The following is a 20,702-nucleotide window of genomic DNA, read 5'->3' on the forward strand; positions in this document are numbered from 1 at the left end:
CCGCCAAAAAATATTTTGTATTTTGTGGACCTAATTTTGTTTCAAATAAGGGTAAAATGGTCATTAAAAATTAAAAGAGGGCAAACTTAAAAATGAACTCTCAAAGGGGGCATTTTTGAAAAGGGGTATTGAAAAAGGGGCATTTTTAACAATTTCTCATGAATGTATGCGCATAGTTTTGTGTCGCAATTTTTTTTTTTATATTTTCATTTTTCTAGCTTGAAAGAATTCATTTTTTGTTTTTTATAACCGAGGATCCCTAGCTGCAAAACCCATAATAACTTTTGATTTTGACGCATGCGGAACTAACCTTGATTTAAATCACAAAGATCTCGATTAGACCTAATCTCGATCTACAAAATTTGATCATTTGTTGTTTATCCTTAATTTGACTGTCACATATAAGTTTTATCCCTAATTTTATTTGGAGTGATCAGTGAATAACTTTTTATTGCGATTTACCGTGTTTTAGATATACAGTAATTCCCACCTGACCAAAAAAAGAAAGATTTTTAGTATTTTCCTTTAATATTTGTGTGTTTTTGCAGAAGCAATTAATATTGAATATACGCGTTCATATTATTTTAAAATAAATTAGAAAGAGATTACTGGCATAGCTCATAGGTCCATATGATTGGCACCAACGATAACCAATAGTCCAATATCATTCAAATGACATGTGAATATGTGACTTACTGACTTATATCTAGTGGAATTAAAGACAGATTAGAAGATCTCCAAAAGTGTTATGGATACATAATTTACCAGATGTGATTCAAATCTATTCACCGTTAGGTTATGCCGAGGTTGGAGAAGAGCTTCCAATCGGGGACACAAGAAAGTCACTGCCTAGACGCTTACTTGCACCGTTGCACCGAATGGTCAATAACAATAAATGAGTGGATGGGTTGTATGGTCGATGGTCCCATGGAAATGGAGGGTTCTTAAAAACATAAGTGCGGTCCAATAAGTCGATTGGTCTTGGAAGTTTCTGGACCATGAGATTGATGATAATTAAATTTTCAATTTCGATTTCTGATTTTTTTTCTTTGGTCAAGTTTGATGTTTGGAAAAATACTGTAATTGTTTTCTAATATATATAACTTAGTATTTTTATCTATTTAACTAGATTTTAACCTGCGGTATACCGCGAGACGATTTGTTTTTAAAATTAGTATTTTAAAATTTAATAGTTATATATTATATAAAAAATTTGCAAATTGCATCATTTTATAAGATATTTATATTTTATAGTTTAAAATTGTTATTACGTAATGACAGACCACAATACAAATTGTGTTCTATACAATTTACTTTAATCAGGATTATTCGATATGTCTAATATTGGTGGTGTTAAAAAAGTAATAAAATGAAGATTTAACCGTATTGAAGCAGCGGATTAATGATGTTTTAAATTTTTTTGATTCAAAATCGTCCCGGCATATAATCCTATCCTGCAATATAATTGTCTCATGTTATTTTAATTCTTTATATATGTTCAAATGTTCTTATATTATAATTTTTTATTGATTTTAAATATATGAATTATAATATTTAAAATTTCTTAAAAACTCGTCCCGTTATATAACCTTGTCTACCAATATAACCCGTTTCGTGTTATCGTAACTCTTTATATATGTTCAAATGTTCATAATATTATAAACTTTTGATTGATTTTAAATATATAAATTATATTATTTAAAAATTTTAAAATTTTAAAACTTAACATTTCCGGTAAAATTAAAAAGTTAAACTAAAAAACCGAATGAAACGGTATATAATTTAAATTTGGATGCTTATTAAGTTTAGCTTCTTGTTCATTCGGATTTGTATTTATTTTGATCTTATTTATAATATGCTTCTGTATCAATATATAAACATTTTATCTGATATGGGACGTTGAACACGCACTTTTTTTACCAATTGAGTAATATATATCCGTTTTAAAAATTTCGAATCTCAATATATGCAAAAAAAACAAATTGAGATTTTTTTTTAACTTTATGTATTATACGACATTCAAAACAGTTAAATATTCAAACAAATATGATAGGAGAATTGTATTTCTAAATCTTAACCAAATCTTCTAAATATATATATATTTTTAAATATGGAATATCCGGTTCATAATTTTGGATATGTTTTGATCTGATCCAACATATATATGAACTATCCGGTGAAAGATTTATGATAAGAAAATTTCTTATCGGGTCGGGTACCAAATTTTTCGGATAACAATTTAACCCACCCGCTAAAAATGTACTTCAAAATACTAGTATAAATATTTTAAATATCGAAAATTCAATCCATTTATTTCAAGTAATTTCTGTTAGTTTCTTCATTCTTACAAAACAAAAAAGATTTCAATTCTAGATTTTATTTTGAAGTACTGTAACTGGTTTGGATTCTTACATTTGAGATTGGGTTTGATTGTTTTTAATATTTTAAATTTTAGTTTATTCGGTTTATATGTCATTTAATTTTTTCATTCAAAAGATAACATAATACTTTAGATTTCTATTGAATATTTTCTAAAAGTTAATAAACGCAATCTTCTTTCGATTCTCTTTCGCATTTTAATACATATATTTTTAGAGTCGAAAAATTTGTATTTTAATAGTAGTTTGCATCAGTGTTTAAACTCGTATAATGATTTCTACTGCAACGTAGCTAGCTAGAGTACAATTACTTTTTTTTTTGGTAATCAGAGTACAATTACTTTGGTTAAAAGATTTTAATGATTCTATTTTGGGAAAATTGGAAATAAAGGATAAATATTTAAGTATTTGTCCATATATGAATTCTATGAACAAATATCAACTATTTCTAAACTACTCCTTGCATAAGATTGAACCAATTGTTTCAAAAATAATTAAGAAAAATATGTATTAAAATGATAAAGAAGACATGAAGATATATAAATGTCAAAAATATATTGTTTTGTTTTCGTTTTAGATGGATATAATTTGATCTATAAAATTTATAAGATGTCTTCTGAAATTAGAATGTATATTCTATACACTTTACATGTTCTACAAAATTTAGAAGTCATTTCTGTTCTACGGTATTTAGAATACTAGTTTCTACGACTTTTAGAATACATATTCTATACTTTGTTCTTTGTTCTACAAAAATTAGAAATATGTTTTCTAATATTTACTCATGTTCTAAGAATGTTATAAAACATATTCTTAAGATTTTTTGTATTCTATAAAAATTAGAAAGTACATTCTATCTAATTTAGATTTTAAAAAGAAAATCTTAAAATAAAGAAATTGAATATAGTGAATTTGATTACATCTGCAAATTACAGAAGTTAAATTCTGAATACTTTAAAATTCTTTATACCTAAGTGAATAGATTATAACACAAATTAGAATTTTTCTTTATACTTCACACTTTTTCCTATAGATTACGCTTAATTTCTTGTCTCAAAACCCGGAAAATTAGTTGAATTTTGAATACTTTAAAATTCTTTATACCTAAGTGAATCAAAACCCGGAAAATTAGTTGAATTTTGAATACTTAAAAATTCTTTATACCTAAGTGAATAAATTATAACACAAATTAGAAATTTTCTTTATACTTAACACTTTTTCCTATAGATTACGCTTAATTTCTTGTTTCAAAACCCGAAAAATTATAGTTGCGCTCCATAAAGAAATTGAAATCAAGGGAGAGAGATAGAGAGAGAGATTGAAGAAGAAGAAGAAAAAAACAATTATTTAATATGGTATTATTAGAGAGGAGAGAACAATTACGAAAGCTTAATTTTGATGAGCAAGAGAATCAAAGAAGAAGAAGATATGAAATTATCTACGGCAAAACAAATAATGGAATGTAAATAAATGTTGATTTTGTCCTATATTTTTTCCAAATTGTTTTTAGAAAGAAATCAATTTAATTTTGAATTTTTTTAATAGTTTAGTAAGAATTTAAAAGACTGGGGGCATATTGGGATTTTAATTATATGAAATCATATATGACCAATATTAAAGTATATATGACCAATCATGAATATAGAATGCATAGATGGACAATAATTTAATTATTTGTCTTTTATTTCTAATTTTCCCTTAGACCATCCGCAGTGGTGTAAGTGTGAGGGAGGGGTGTAAGATTTTTTTTATTATTATAATTTAAAGTGAGAGAGAAAAGAGAGAGAGAAAGAAAGAGAGAGCGAGAGATAGAGTATCTTACATCCGAGTGTAAACTTACACCCGAGTGTGAAGAAAGAGATAACTTTTACATTATTTCTGTATTTTAAAATAGATACACCCCATATAAGGATGCACCGCTGCGTTTGCTCTTATATTTTTAGGGTTTGACTCAGTCGCTTCACATAATCAAACCATCTATGACTAAAGCAATAATCAAATATTTTGGCTAATAAATGTCAATGCCACTTGCATATTGTGATTAATGTCTTTAATTATAAAAATGAAGTAGTTTGAAAATTCTCGTCCGGTGGCACATCATGTGAGTTTTCACATCATGTGTGCAGTCTCACACGTCGTGGATTAAATGTCGCGAGAGATACTAGAAAAAACAAAACATATAGTTAGTTTTTTCCTCTTTTCATAATAACATTTATACTGCAATTTTATATATGGATGGTAAGTGACCAACTTGTCACCACCGATTCCAATTTTGGGCGTGACAAAGTGGTAACTTAGTGATGAAACTATCGCTATCTTTTGGTCAAGTAAAAAAGTAAAGAAGAATAGCAACAAGTTTAAAATATATAGTTACTCACACACATTATTAGATTTGAATACGGGTTATATAACAACATTGCACATTGACAACTTATAGTACAAATCAGTAAAATATATATATATATATATATATATATATATATATATATATATATATATATATATATATATATATATATATCACGGTCAAATTTCAAAGAGTAAATCCTCCAAATTTACGTTAAACATATTTATAATATGCATATACTCAGAGTTACGTTTCTCGATCACAATAAGTGTGTTATTTGACAATTTCAAAGCTTTCCAGGTCAGAGTCAATTGAAGACATACAAAATAGAACTCTTACGGTCCAACGTTAAGAAAATGATACAGAAATGACGTGAAAACGAAGGTTTTTGTCTGAGTCAATGATTAAAATTTGTATATGGCAATACCAAATTATTATATAAAAAGGCATGCTCTTCATGAACAATCCCTAAGGCTAATACCAAACAATCAGAGCTCTATAAACTCATTCTTGCCTTGTGTCTTAAGTCATCCTCCTTTAACAAAATGGAAAACGCTTCGACCGTGAGATTCTCTAGCTGTCGAGGAGTTGCGTTTGAGATTAAACCTCATGCAAACCCTTTTGCTGTCGTTACAACTGATCAAAACCGCTACGCAAACGCTGAACGCGAGGGAACGAGCAGCAGGTTTCGACTTCCATGGGATTTCATGAGAAACGCCTCAAAAGTTTTCCCTACATCGATTCAACACTCCATGAGCCGAGCAAGCAGTCATTTCTGCGATTTGGACTCTGACAACGAGGAAGAAGAAGAAAAAGATGATATTTTCTACTTAGAAGAAGGTGGGATCAAAGAAGGAAACGAAGAACACAGTGAGACGGACGAGAAGGCAATCCTTGCTTCTTCCGCAAGCAAACACAGTGAGAAACCGCAGCAACCACCGGTTCCAAAGAAACGCGCTTCAAGACTATCCATCATACTTCTTGATCAAGGATTGTTCACCGTTTACAAACGTCTCTTCGTCCTTTCATTGTTTCTGAACGTCCTAGCCCTCGTTCTCGCGGCCACGGGAAATTTCGTTTACGCTAGAAACAGAGCAGCTCTGTTTTCTATCGCCAACATTCTTGCCCTAACTCTCTGCAGAAGCGAAGCATTCTTGAGAATCGTTTTCTACCTAACCGTAAAACTCCTCGGAAACTCCGTTGTCCCTCTCCGCATCAAAATCGCGGTCACATCGCTTTTGCAAAGCCTCGGTGGTATCCACAGTGGCTGCGGCATTTCCTCCATCGCTTGGCTCATCTACGCATTGGTTCTCACTCTTAAAGACAGAGACAACACTTCAACAGCGATCATAGTGGTTGCATCCACGATTCTCTCTCTTCTCTGCCTCACTTCTGCAGCCGCGTTCCCTCTTGTTCGCCATTTACACCACAACGTCTTTGAAAGGGTCCACAGATTCGCCGGATGGACTGCTTTAGGCCTTGTTTGGGCGTTTATAATTCTAACGATTTCCTACGATCCAAAATCAAGATCATACACAGATAATCTTGGCTCGAAACTGATCAAAACGCAAGAATTTTGGTTTACGTTAACTATCACAGTGGCGATTCTGCTCCCTTGGTTAACTGTGAGACGCGTTCCAGTTGACGTCTCATCTCTCTCGGGCCACGCCTCGCTGATCAAATTCAGAGGAGGCGTGAAAGCAGGGATCTTGGGTCGGATCAGTCCATCGCCATTATCGGAATGGCATGCTTTTGGGATAATCTCCGATGGGAAGACATCGCACATGATGTTAGCCGGTGCTGTCGGCGACTTCACCAAGTCCTTAGTCTCAAAACCTCCAACGCATTTATGGGTCCGTACAGTTAACTTTGCCGGCTTACCCTACCTCGTTAACTTGTATGACAAGGTAAATAAAACTCCCTAAATCTTAGGGTTTTACTACTAACAGATTTTAACAGTTTGTTGAATATTTTGACTGCTACTAAACTAAAAATATTTCTTCTTTTTTTCACTACAGGTATTACTTGTGGCCACTGGTTCGGGGATTTGCGTATTTTTATCGTTTCTAATGCAACAGAGTAAGGCTGAGGTATATTTGATATGGGTGGCTAAAGGATTAGATGATAATTTCGGGTCGGAGATTGTGAATAGGATTAAAGATTATCCTCATCAAGACAGGATCATAGTTCACGATACTGCGATTCTAGGACGACCTAATGTGTCGGAAATGAGCGTGGAAGCTTCCAAGAAGTTTGGTGCTCAAGTTGTGATTGTTACAAGCAATCCTGAAGGAAGTCGTGATGTTGTTAATGCTTGTAAGGCTTCTGGTGTTCCTGCTTTTGGTCCTATTTGGGATTCTTAAATTACTTTTTTTTTTTGGTTATTTAATTTCTCTGATTTTTATTCTTTGTCTGTTAGTATTTAAGAATGATGTAAACTTTAATTGTATATTTTTTGTAATAAATGAAATCTTATCAAGAGTTATGATGAGTTAATAAGATAAGACCTATTCGTGTGTGATGATAATGAGTTTGTTAGCTTACACCCAAAAGAATTAAATAGCGTTGAGCCAAACTATGAAAGACGCCAAATTTCAATTTTGTACTATAAAAAAAGAAGATTATGAAGATGTTTGACTTTGATGACTTCTACTTCTAAACAAAACAGTGCGACTTTGACTTCTCAGATCTCATTATATATACAAGATTTGATCAATTTTAAATTCATGAGATCTGAGCTATTAAATCTTATGGTCAAAACAAGATACTATACATTACAATAACTTAAATGGGTTTGATCCTTTTTTTTGTCAACTGGTTTGATATTTATAATTTAAGTATAAGAAAATAATTACTACCATACATAAAACTAAGATGTTGGTCAATGTTATGGTGATACTTGTGTATTTTAACCAATATATATACATTAAGTAATATATTTAGATTTTATTCTAGTTGAATTCTTGATTCTGTAGTTTTTATGAAAATATTGCTCTATTTATTCGACAATTATATTTTCTTTACCATTCATATTTGTTTTATCGAATCCTATAGATTCTTATAAATTAAACCATTACGAGGAATAACCAACCAATTGTCAATCTTTCTAAATTTAGAAACAGAATTTGTTATTTTCATATAAATTTTATTGGTTTCTAAAATAAAAGATATATGTAGTACAAAAACACTTTTGTATATTTATGTATTTATAATTATCAAATATTTTGCAAGTACAAAAACACTTTTGTTAAATGCTACAAAATGTTAAATCTACTGTGGTCCATTAAACACATAAATACACTGATTTTTTTCCAAGTAAAACAAAATTTATGTACCAAATAATGGTATACAATGGACCGACCACAAAGCACTCACCACTCAACAAGGAAAATAATCCGGTTTGGTTCGGTTTACTTAAACCGCTCAGGTTTTAATACGGATCGACCCAACATCTATCATCTCTCACAGCTTTCTTCCAACGTTCCTTGAATCTCTTCATCTCTACAAATGATTTCATCCTAACTTCTGGTCTATTGTCCACTTCACGAGACTCTGATGATTCCTGTGAAATCTCAACCAAAAGATTTGATACATTCATAAAACATTAACTGCTTCAAGAAACATATTGAAAACACTAGTAGAGCGTACCGTTGATTTCGGGTCTGTCTCGTTCCGCAAAGAGCTTGAAGCTGTTTCAACCACACCTAGCGTAGGAAGACCGTAATGAATAATGTACTCCGCATCAACAACGCCAACATTTTTCTTTCGATCACCCTATCCACAAGCAAGAGTACATGCTAATAAGAATCACGCACAATTGAAAAAATGAAGGCTTATCAAAAACCAATTTAGAAAAAAAAAAAAAAAAAAAAAGAGGAGTTCAAAGAAAAAACCAACTTGAGCACAATAACCAAGCTGCGTATCCAGACCCCAAGCATGGATCAAATCATTCTGCAACGAAAACGAAAACATTAAACCCCCAAAGACAAACCGAATTCTATCGAACAAAAAACGAATGCCGATATATATATATATATACAAATGTTACCTGAATCATATACCAAGAACATCTCCATGCTGCTCTAGAGAAAACAGGTGCCATCATTTCTACCCAGCTGCGGATCCAAGTTACATGTTAACCGGGAAAATGAGGTAGAAAGAGAGTTCCGAGAACATTTGCGAAAAGCGTTTACCCGATGCAGGGAGGATTGGTGCTATGGTCATCACATCGCCCGCTACCTTTGTATTTATACATCCTTCTATGAAATTTTGATTTTTTTCGACGAGCGGTTATAGGATGATGCACTTCTGATTTTGAAGTGTCGAGAGCGGGTTGTGATATCTGAAGCCCCTCTTCTTTGACAATAGATAGGTATCTAAAATAAAAATGATTTCATCATGGACATGAAAAATGAGGAAAATAATAATATAAACAAACCCTAAATTTGGCGGATTACCGTTGCGGATTGAAATGACCTACACCAAGATCTTCGTCCCAAAGAAATATATACTCATACTCTACAACTATATCAGGATGCAAAAATCGCTTGGCGAACCACCTGTGACATTAACATTCAACTATTAGATAATATATGATGGTTGACGAAAATAATAGCAAGAATTTCAAGAAACTGACCATTTTGTTTGATTCATCACCGAAACATGAATCGCATGCTCATTCCATGGATACTGCTTCCAATCGTCAACAACACCATCATAATGAAAAAGCATGACCGCGAAATCTCGAGGAGGAAACTGAAATCACGGCAATTTTTATCATCGATTGACACAAAAAGGCGAAAATCTTACAAATAGAAACAAGAAAAAAGACAAGACAAAACCTTTTGGATAACTTTGTTAACTAGCTCCTTTTGCTTGATTCCGACTGCCATGGCTAACAAACTCATCGAATGGTTCGGCCTTCTCTAAAAGAAATATACAACGAAAGGTTAAGCTACACGAAAGAAAAAGAATCCGTGAAATTTTACAAATCTTTGAGGAATCTTGTAAATACTTAAGAACCTTTTTTGTGTCATCGTAGTTCCATAGATGTTGTGTTTCCAGGTTCGATGTTTTGGCGATAATTCCTTGCGGTAATGCTTCAGTACCCACTGGCTTATTCAAATTCTAGTGAAAGATATATATTTGTAAGTTTAATATCAAAGAATCTCATAAAACAACCTCAAAGAATACTTCGAAGACAAACCTGGCATGTACTGGTTGATGTTGCATTCTGCATCTTATCAGTGATGTTATGCATCTTATCAGTGATTTCCCACTTTAGCAATTTCTGTAAATGTTTATAATCTTATACATCAAAATCCGAATTTTATTGTGTTAATAGACTTATTGATCTATCGTTGACTATAAAACCAGAACTATTCAACAATTTCATGTTATTCCCATGTCGGAAAAACATTACTGATTACACAACAAAAAAAAAAGCTGAACAATCCAACCAATATGACAGCATCATAGAGCATATATAGATCTTAAGTGATGTCAAACACAAAAGAGATTTCACCTCTTTAAAGTCTTTAGCAAGATAAGCATTGCCAATGAAGTAAGCACCACAAATCAGAGCAGTGGTGATTAAGACACTGCAGAGACACGATCTATTCATTGAACCCTGCAATTTAGAGGATTGATAATGAGGCTTCTTCAGAGAAGAAAAACAAAGAACAGAGCATAGAACAGCGGCTTCAAATCATGTGCATATGATTCAATAGGACAATGAGGTCAATTTGGAAAAGATGATAATTGACAGAGATTTTGTAGATTTTCCTCTATGTTTCCAATGTATATGCACATGAGGAGAAGATATTGCCAAACAAGTCCTAAATTATCTAAGAAGAAATGATAACCAATTTAATTCCATCATCGTCAACAATTAACCAAACCAGAGAGACAAAAATTGGATTTAGGAATTCAGTAAAAATGATAGAAAGGAAGAAGAAAAGCTTTATTCACCTGTTTCATGAATTAGGTGATTTTGATTTTGATATCTCTGTTTCTGCCTTTTGGGTTTCTCTGAAGTTTGAACCTTTTTTTCCTTCCCTCAAAAAGGTTTCTTTTGTGACAGAGAATAAACCCTTTTCGAGAGAGAAGAGGAAGAGACCAAAGTAGAAGAAGATGAAGAAACGAATATATCCCGAACTTGGTCGTTTTAAATTCTCTTCTCAAATTTCGAAGCTTTAAAAAATAAAGATTCTGTTTTCCTTGTGTGAGTTTCGTTAAACAATGAAAAACCCACCAAGTCTAAGAGAAGCTTTTAGCTCAGTGGCTTCATAAAATCCAGAAACGGAAGTGATAAATTTAAGCTGAGAGATGTGAAAAAGATGAACACTTTAAGAAACGGAATCTAAGGAATTGATGAAGAAGATTGAAGTCAGAGAGACACGTTTCTGAGATCGTGTAGCAATTTCAAGGGTTTTGAGACAAATACAGAGAGGAAAGTGGTAAGTGGTGAGACACGTGTTTTATTTTAATTGGATATTTATTTCATTTTTAAGTCGTGTGTGTATATTTGTCTCAATTTGAAACCGACCGAGATATTATTTGTTGTCGTCATTAATTTCAAGATCAGATAAAAATTTAAAAACTTTTAATTCTCTTTACAAAAAATAAAAAAGGGAACTTTATCTGAATCTTATTCTCTTTTCCGGCGGGAGATTTTTGTGAAGCTTCTTCTCTATCTCCATCGCCGATGTTTTCGTTATCGTTAATTCAACCGCGTCTCCGTATTTCGGAGATTCCGGTAACGCAAACCTTCAAATCACCGACGATATGTTACAGTAGCGATTCAAGAACTAAGCGAGAGGAACAGAGACACGGGAGATTGTCTGGGTTTCGACTAGTTTCTGGAAAGAGATCATCTTTCGATTTGGGTTTTAGTGATTTACAAGGAGAGAATGTGAATCGCGATGATTTATCTTCTTTCGATAGCGAACGAGTGGATTATGCTCTGTTAGCGGAGTGGCTACAGTCTTCTAATGGGATGCGACTTATTAAAAGGATTCATGCGATGGCGTTGAAGTGTTTTGATGATCAAGTTATCTATTTTGGGAATAATTTGATTAGTTCTTGTGTGAGACTTGGGGATTTGGTTTATGCACGTAAAGTGTTCGATAGTATGCCTGACAGAAATACTGTTACTTGGACTGCTATGATTGATGGGTATTTGAAGTTTGGTCTTGAGGATGAGGCTTTTTCACTGTTTGAGGATTATGTGAAGCATGGAATACGTTTTACGAACGAGAGGATGTTTGTGTGTTTGTTGAATCTGTGTAGTAGGAGATCAGAGTTTGAGCTTGGGAGACAGGTACATGGTAATATGGTGAAAGTTGGAGTGGGAAATCTCATTGTGGAGAGTTCTCTTGTTTATTTTTATGCGCAATGCGGTGAATTGACAAGTGCGTTACGAGCTTTTGATATGATGGAGGAGAAAGATGTGATATCTTGGACAGCGGTTATTTCGGCTTGTTCAAGGAAAGGGCATGGGAATAAAGCCATTTTCATGTTTATTGGAATGCTAAATCACGGGTTTTTACCTAACGAGTTTACGGTATGCAGTATTTTGAAGGCTTGTAGTGAGGAGAAAGCGATAAGATTCGGAAGGCAAGTACACAGCTTGGTGGTTAAAAGGATGATTAAGACAGATGTTTTCGTAGGAACTTCGCTGATGGACATGTATGCTAAATGCGGGGAGATTTCTGATTGCAGAAAAGTGTTTGATGGAATGAGCAATAGAAACACGGTCACATGGACTTCGATTATAGCTGCACATGCTCGGGAAGGTTTTGGTGAGGAAGCTATCAGCCTCTTTCGGGTAATGAAGAGGCGGCATTTGATTGCTAACAATTTGACAGTAGTAAGCATCCTTAGAGCGTGTGGATCTGTTGGGGCTTTATTGTTAGGGAAGGAACTTCATGCTCAGATAATCAAGAATTCGATAGAAAAGAATGTCTACATAGGAAGTACTTTGGTTTGGCTATATTGTAAATGCGGAGAATCTCGTGACGCTTTCAATGTTCTCCAGCAATTGCCATCTAGAGATGTGGTTTCATGGACCGCTATGATCTCTGGATGTTCGAGCTTAGGACACGAATCAGAAGCGCTAGACTTCTTGAAAGAGATGATTCAAGAAGGTGTAGAGCCAAATCCATTTACGTACTCCTCGGCTTTAAAAGCCTGTGCGAATTCAGAATCTCTTCTAATCGGCAGATCAATCCATTCCATTGCAAAGAAGAATCATGCTCTATCAAATGTCTTTGTGGGAAGTGCTTTGATTCATATGTATGCAAAATGTGGATTTGTCTCAGAAGCTTTTCGGGTTTTCGACAGTATGCCTGAGAAGAACTTGGTTTCATGGAAGGCGATGATAATGGGTTATGCGAGGAATGGGTTTTGCAGGGAAGCATTGAAGCTAATGTATAGAATGGAGGCAGAGGGATTTGAGGTGGATGATTATATATTTGCAACAATTCTCTCTACTTGTGGAGATATTGAGCTCGATGAAGCTGAACCTTCTGCAACTTGTTACTTGGAGACCTCTTGATCTTTCTTCTTTAGAATCTCTTTTTTCAAGTTCTTTCTTATATGATAAAGTTTATGAAAAAGATGCGTTCCACAATAGCACCAAATGTACAAATTTAATGTCGAGGATACAAAGATTCGAAGATTTCATCTTTGCAATTAGCCAACGCACAGATTTTTTTTTTTACATCAGAAAATACAAAGTGTAATGAATATGAATAAACCACATGGTGAATTCTATAATAGAAAATCTATAGGAGAGAAATAAAAAGATATCCAAGTTGGGAAATAAAAAAAGATTCTATCACAAGTAAAAAAGAAAATAAAACATGAACTGAACAAAATGAAAGCCACAGTATGATAGAATCAAAAAGATAAATTAGAAAAGAAAAAAAAAACTGTTATTATTGGTGTCAAATTAAATATGTTTAAAAAAACAGAAGATTGTGGAAGCCCTCTTGGACCATTGGTTGACTAAGGGTTAATTAATGCTTTTACACCAAGAGGTCTGGGGTTCGAGTCCCAGGAGATCTCCAGCGAAGTACAATTATAGCCGTTCGTCATGATTCTACGCAGAGAGGGAAGTGTCGTCAGGTCGTGGATCATTGAAGGTGTCCGTCAAGAGCATGGAGAAGGAAGTGTCGTCAATTCTCATAATTTGCAATAAATAATAAATCTAGACGTCAAAAAAAAAAAAAAAAAAAAAAAAAACAGAAGATGGAGTATTATTATGTTGTCATTAATAGTTTTTAATGATGTCTTAATAATTTTTTTTTTATACATTATTCATAATCCTCTTTCAATGTTGAACCTAGTTTTCAATGGGCTCTTTCAAAATTAATATATGGGCCTTAGTGACATATTTCCATTTAGCTCGAATGAATATTTTTGAGTCGTTTGATTTGACGTGACGACTAAAATAAAAGATTCAGTTGAGGTGCCAATAAAGTGAGAAATTAAATTAAAATATAAGTATATTATAAGGTTGGATCTTTTTTACTAATAATTTGAACGCACTAAGCCACTATGTAACTAAGTAATAGTATTTAATCAATCTTCTAAGTTGAATCTTTAAACAAACAATTTTTAATGATAATAATATGCTATATATAGACTATATATAGTAGATGATCAAATTTTTAAAGGAAGTCCCTTTACTCTTTTTCAAAAAGTATTTACATTTTCAATTTATATAATGATCATTTCTTTCTTCAATTAGAATGCACACTATAGGTCCCCACTTTGGCACAATGAACCGATTTGCTGCCTCTTGTTTATGGCCTTTTGATGTTTATATTCTCATCCTAATTAAAGCTTGATTCTTCCCATCTTAATTAATGCTTAGATAATCTTATGTGCCGGGTAAGTCCCTTTGAATTTGTGTTGATTATTGACTATTTCGATTCGTATCTATACTAGTTAATAGACCAAAATTTTATATTATCAACTACCTGCCCCTTCATAGTACTTACTGTCTTATTCTATTGTGAAAACATTTTGTCTTTTAAATGAATATAAATGCGTAAACTACTTATTATATCCCTATTTTTTATGTTATGCCTTATTTTTAGTATGATTGTACATACAAGTTTATACCCTATAAAGTATATACTATAAAGGTGCCTACTAATCTTTGTGCTTAGTTATATATTAATATATTTGATTTTTGTTTAAAAATCAAAACTAAAGCTATACAAATTGATGTCAAAACTATCATTTTATATACTTTATATATAATATTAATTTTAAAAAATGGTAAGATTATATACAAAAGAATTAGGGCATATTATTAGGGATAACAATATCTCACATTGAAAAACACAAATAATCTTGACTAGTATATTAGATATATGTCAATTCACTCAATACTAATTGGTTTTGAGTTGTAAACTCTTTTTAATAATTTAACTAGGATCGGACCCGCGGTCCACCGCGGGAGAATATTGATTTACATACGTTGATTTTAATATTGTGCATGTTTTTAATAGAACGAATCGTGTAGTGTACTTATAAATATTCCTAATAACAAATTGTAAAGAAAATATTAAATTGTTTATAATTAAACCAATCATATTAAATATGATTTACAAAATGGAATTTTGTGTTTTAGAATTCAAAAATTAGATGAATCATGTGAATTAAAGCAGTCAAAATAGGTCCAAAACCGCGGGTCGAGCCCAAATCATCTCACTATTGAGCAGATTTGGGAAAATATATTAAACCTGCAAATAAGCGGACCACATGGATTGATTCGCAGTGAGTCATCGGTTTTCATCCGCGGGTTGGCGGATCAACCCGCGTGATAGTATTTATTGATAACAATATAATTTATTCAACATGTGGTAGTTTAAAAAACTTTTAATAAATGAAATTATAATATTTATAAATATAATGATATATAGATTATAATCTCTAAATTTTTTCTAATTTATTTATTTCTTTAAATTTTGGTTACTCTAAAATTATTTAAACAAAATCGACGGATAACCCCGCAAATCAGCATACATTCGCGCGACGGGTTTGTGTTTCATATATGCTACCCGCGGGTCGTGCGGACAGACTAACTACATGCCAAAATATATTTTGCCTATTGCAAAACAGGCTTAACGGGATGAATCAACTCGTTTTGACAGCTCTAATGGAAATATTATTTAGTCATACAACACAATGGAGTTTGGACATAGGAATAATAGAATATGTATCTTATTTGTTAGATGAGAGATTGAAAGGTGAAATATAATGATTAAAAAATAATTAATATTTTTCATGATTCACAAAATTTAATAAATATTTATCATCTTGTTGAATAATTCTAAAAATCATATTCAAGAAATCTTTATAATTTGAAAATTAAACTTCTTTGGTAAGCTATAAGTATGAAAATACCATAATTTCGATTTAATCTAATTAAATTAAAATTAGTTACATATATTTCATATCTATTTAATTTACATGACCAAAATAAAAAAAAAATCTATTTTATTTATAAAATAGATTATACGTAATTAATGTATAATATTGTTCGGATTATGATTTTATAATTAGTTACCATAAGTACAATAAAATTTTATTTGATTTCCATAAACATTTGATTTTAGTTCGATTTTTCATTATTAATTCGAATTTATATTCCAAAAAAATTTCAAAGATCCGATTTCAGAATTTCGGGTCAATTTTTTGATTTTGACCCGACCCATTTACATTTGTACTTCTCTTTCAATAGTATAGAGATTTATCTGTTTTCAAAAAAAAAAAAAAAAAAAAAAAAGTATAGAGATTTATCTATATAACCTCCTCTCATATTCTCTTTGCGAAAAAACATTTTCAGTTTTCTTAAACTAATTTACCTCTAAACGAGTTTTTATTTTCTTTCATTTTTCATTTTCTTTTACTTAGTTTTAAATATAAGTTTATGTCGTACACTTACTATGCCACAATTGTCACATCGCAAATCGTAAGTTTAAGATTTTGAATTTACATTTGGGTTTAAGATTTTAGGGTTAAAGTTAGACTTCGCGATTTAAGGTGAAAATATAAAAAAATTGAAACTAGCCATTGTAATTGATAAAAACGATGAATAATTTTTGTAATGGGAAATTTGTGAAAATTAATCTTAAAGGTTTACATAACATATGAGTTTCCAAAAAAAAAAAAAAAAATTTGGTTACAACCTAAAACAAGTTTGGTTATGCTCACAATGATATTTGTATACAATATACTTTGTTGGAAACATCAGTTTTTTAAAAAAGTTTTGTAAAACTTCAGAATAATTCTTAAAAAAACTTGTAAAGGTGTTCGAAAATATCCGAAAATAATTTTAGCAAGTACTCCCTCCATTTCTCTTAGTTTGATGTTTTGGTTTTTTATCTTGTTCCACAAAAATTGATGTTTTGTAGGAACATCATTATTACTTTTATTTGAGACCAATAGAGAGAGGAGAGAAGTAGAATTGACATTATTAAACTAACAAAAAAATAATAAAAATATATAAATTTTATTTTTTCTTAAATTGTGTGAAAAACCTAAGAGCATGTGCAATGAGAGTCTCTCACCCAAGTCTCTCATGTAAAAAAGAAATAATAAAATAATAAAAAAATGTTATTTAATTGTGAGAGTCTCTCAGAAAAGTAGAGAAAGTCTCTCAAAGTCTCTCACAATTAAATGATACTTTTTATTTTTTTATTATTTTTTTTACATGAGAGATTTGGGAGAGAGACTCCCACTGCACATGCTCTAAAACATCATTCTTCAAAGAACAGACGGAGTATATGTTTAGCATCATCACAAACAAATGATAAATTGTAAAAATATCTAACGTTGGATTACATGTGACAAAAAATTTCTTCGTCTATGAACAAGATATATATACATTTTTTTTGTTAAATAAGGAATATGTCGTATAAAAGCAATATATGAAAGTGATGCTTTTTTTTAATTTTTTATTAAATAAATATTAAAAGGGATGCCTTTTTTTTTTTGATATCTTTGGATCGACAAGACCCGATCCATAACCAATCCCTACTACGTGGATTAACGTGCTTTACTCCAGTGGAGAAGGCAAAGTCAAATGGACTTAACCACTTGACTAAAGGCACATCCCCATATATGCTTTAAATAGATTAAACATATTGTTTTTGTGTTGATTACCTCATTGCCGCATTTATATAACATCCAAATCGTGCGTATGTTTACTATAATGATAAGAAGATCATTTTGCTTATAATATCTTTTGAGTGATATTAATCTATATTAAATAGAAAAGGAAAAGCTACTATAATTTACAAGAGGGTCTATTTGGGTCGTGTGATAAGTCATTAGGTTTTGGCGATACTCATAAAAATATGATTTGCTTTTAATCAAAAAAGAATGCTTCACGTTTGCCGTCTTTTGTTCGTCGATAAAAAAGACCTTATTATATGATGCCATTTACAGCGGAATAATCCTCCATTTTGGTCTTCACGTTCTTTAACTTTTAGGTCGATTCTTTTTTCGTTATCATATTATATGTGTATAATGTTCAATTGTTTTAATTAATTTTGTTTTGATATGCATATGATTTTTCATCGGAATCTGTCTTTCTCACTCATGAGTCATCATGATCATAGTAATAGGAGGTGTTTGGTTTACTGTAAAGCATACTTAATTAAATATAAACAGCCTTTTCTTTAAAATTATATTTTGCAAATCTTTCTTAGAAAAGTCGATGGAGAAAACATTTAAAGTTAAATAACCAAAGATATATATACTAGATTATAACCCGTGCTGGAACAACACGGATAAAATTTTAATTTTTAAATATTTATATAAAGTTGGATAATTGTTTGTTTTATAGTATAATTTTAATAATTCTTTACATAATACAATGACATATAAGGATTTTTTTTTTTTTTTGATAAGAAAATATTAGGAGTGGGGTACGGTTTTTCGGTTTAGTATCGTTTTTTTTGTTTTGTAGAAAGTGAAACCATATAGAAACCGTATGTAATTCGGTTTAGTTACAGTTCGATTTTTACGGTTTTTTTCGTTTTTTTGGTTAAAAATAAAACGTATGCATTTGATATATGCTAGTAGTAAGTGAAAAAAAATTGAGAAATTGTTAAAAATGCTCATTTTTCAATACCTCTTTTCAAAAATGCCCTCTTTGAGAGTTCATTTTTAAGTTTGCCCTCTTTTAATTTTTAAAGACCATTTTACCCTTATTTGAAACAAAATTAGGTCCACAAAATACAAAATATTTTTTGGCGGAAAAATTTTTGGTGGGAAAAATTTACAAGGTATTTTAAAGGTTTTACAGAGTTTTTACAAGTGTTTTGTAAGGTTTTACAATGTATTTTAAAAGGTTTTACAAGGTACTTATAAGGTTTTACAAGTTATTTTTATAACTTGTAAAACCTTATAAAAAACTTGTAAAACCTTATAACTTGTAAAACTTTATAAAATAGCTTGTAAAATCTTATACTATCTTATAAATACCTTATAAATACGTTGTAAAACCTTTTAAAATACATTGTAAAACCTTATAAATACCCTGTAAAAACCATTGAAATACCTTGTAAATTTTTCCCGCCAAAAATTTGCGGAATCACTTTTCCCGCAAAAAAACTTTTTTGTCGGGAAAATTTTTTACGGGAAAATTTTACAAGGTATTTTAAAGGTTTTACAAGTTTTTACAAAATCAAATTTGTAATTTTGATGTGTGCACATTCTCATGTTTTCCTTATATATTTATGATATCTTTTATTAAAAGAAGGGTAATTTAGTCATTTTATACATAAAAAGGGGTATTTTTAAAAATGGAAAGCCAAATAGGCATTTTTGAAAAGAGGTATTGAAAAAGGGGCATTTTTGTGAATCTCCCAAAAAAATTACTTATATAATAAACATATTTTGGTATATAATAAGATTAAATTCAATCCGTGCGTACCTATATTTTTATTTTAGAATCCCAATAAAAAAATTGTGTGCACAATCCATCATTAATTATTTTCATATATACTTATGGAATCAAAATTTTAAATATTTTGACACCTTATTTAACTCATCTCATCATATAATCTTAACATGGTTTCGGTTATAAAGATCATAACTCTTTTTATCATATAATACATCACATTTAACATGCTGCTTGCTATAAATATTTTAAATATTTATGCTTTGAAAAATGAAATTAGAGTATTTATAACTTTTATCTTTTGATTTATTAAATATTTATGATATTATTTAAAATATTATATAATAAAACTATTTTTAAATTTTTCCAAATTAAAATATTTTTTATTTTTTATTGTAGAATATAAAATTAAGAATTTTTAAAAAATAATTGTATGAACTTAAATATAAATATTCAAATTGTTATAAAGATCATAACTTATTCCATCATATAATACATTATATTTAACCCACCGTCTATTATAAATATTTTTTAAATATATTTGTTTTAAGAAAACCAAATTAGTGAATGTATAATTTTTAATTTTTTTATTTATTAAGTATTGATGATATTTGTTTTTAAATATCAATTAAAACTATTTTAAAATATTCCAAATTGAAATATTTAAAATTTTATCGTAGTATATAAAATTATATATTTTAAAAAATATATGAAATTGAATATAATTACTCAAATTCTGACCCGTTATTCATGCAGAATTTTTGTTGAATTTATTTTTGTTTAAAAGAAATATATCATCCAAGTCTAAATTTTTGACTCGTTAAATTTTTTTTTTTCATAAATTGAATAATTTATATTCGTTTCTTAAAATTCAAATCATGGCATATACGGAAAAAAAAAATCTATTTTTTATTATTATATGGATGATATGATGATTTATTTGTTTCACAATAATAGAATCATATAAAGATGAGAGGTGAAATATAATGATTAATAACAAATTAATAAGGTAAGTTAGATATCAAATCTTATATATTCATTTTGATTGGTC

The 20,702-nt window shown here is 30.6% G+C and overlaps 3 protein-coding genes across 3 annotated transcripts; 2 read left to right on the plus strand and 1 right to left on the minus strand.

Moving 5' to 3' along the window:
* Positions 1-5,189: 5,189 nt before the first annotated feature.
* LOC9304058 lies at positions 5,190-6,899 on the plus strand. Its single transcript, XM_021017080.1, is given in 3 exon segments — positions 5,190-6,632; positions 6,744-6,755; positions 6,757-6,899. Coding segments are annotated over 3 exon segments (1,413 nt in total). The 5' UTR covers positions 5,190-5,270; the 3' UTR covers positions 6,796-6,899.
* A 1,004-nt stretch (positions 6,900-7,903) lies between these two features.
* Positions 7,904-11,083, minus strand: LOC9304059. Its single transcript, XM_021017082.1, has 12 exons — positions 10,696-11,083; positions 10,250-10,354; positions 9,932-10,015; positions 9,748-9,852; positions 9,567-9,650; positions 9,362-9,480; positions 9,183-9,284; positions 8,919-9,101; positions 8,774-8,840; positions 8,623-8,676; positions 8,374-8,499; positions 7,904-8,287 (listed from the first exon to the last, which is right to left on the minus strand). The coding sequence occupies exons 1-12, from the start codon at positions 10,702-10,704 to the stop codon at positions 8,156-8,158; spliced, it is 1,170 nt and encodes a 389-aa protein (XP_020872741.1). The 5' UTR covers positions 10,705-11,083; the 3' UTR covers positions 7,904-8,155.
* Positions 11,084-11,237: 154 nt separating this feature from the next.
* Positions 11,238-13,412, plus strand: LOC9306111 (pentatricopeptide repeat-containing protein At4g18520). Its single transcript, XM_002867941.2, has one exon. The coding sequence runs from the start codon at positions 11,432-11,434 to the stop codon at positions 13,280-13,282; it is 1,851 nt and encodes a 616-aa protein (XP_002867987.1). The 5' UTR covers positions 11,238-11,431; the 3' UTR covers positions 13,283-13,412.
* Positions 13,413-20,702: the final 7,290 nt, after the last annotated feature.

The sequence above is a fragment of the Arabidopsis lyrata genome (assembly GCF_000004255.2).
Source record: "Arabidopsis lyrata subsp. lyrata unplaced genomic scaffold ARALYscaffold_7, whole genome shotgun sequence".
In the NCBI taxonomy this organism is placed as follows: domain Eukaryota; kingdom Viridiplantae; phylum Streptophyta; class Magnoliopsida; order Brassicales; family Brassicaceae; genus Arabidopsis; species Arabidopsis lyrata.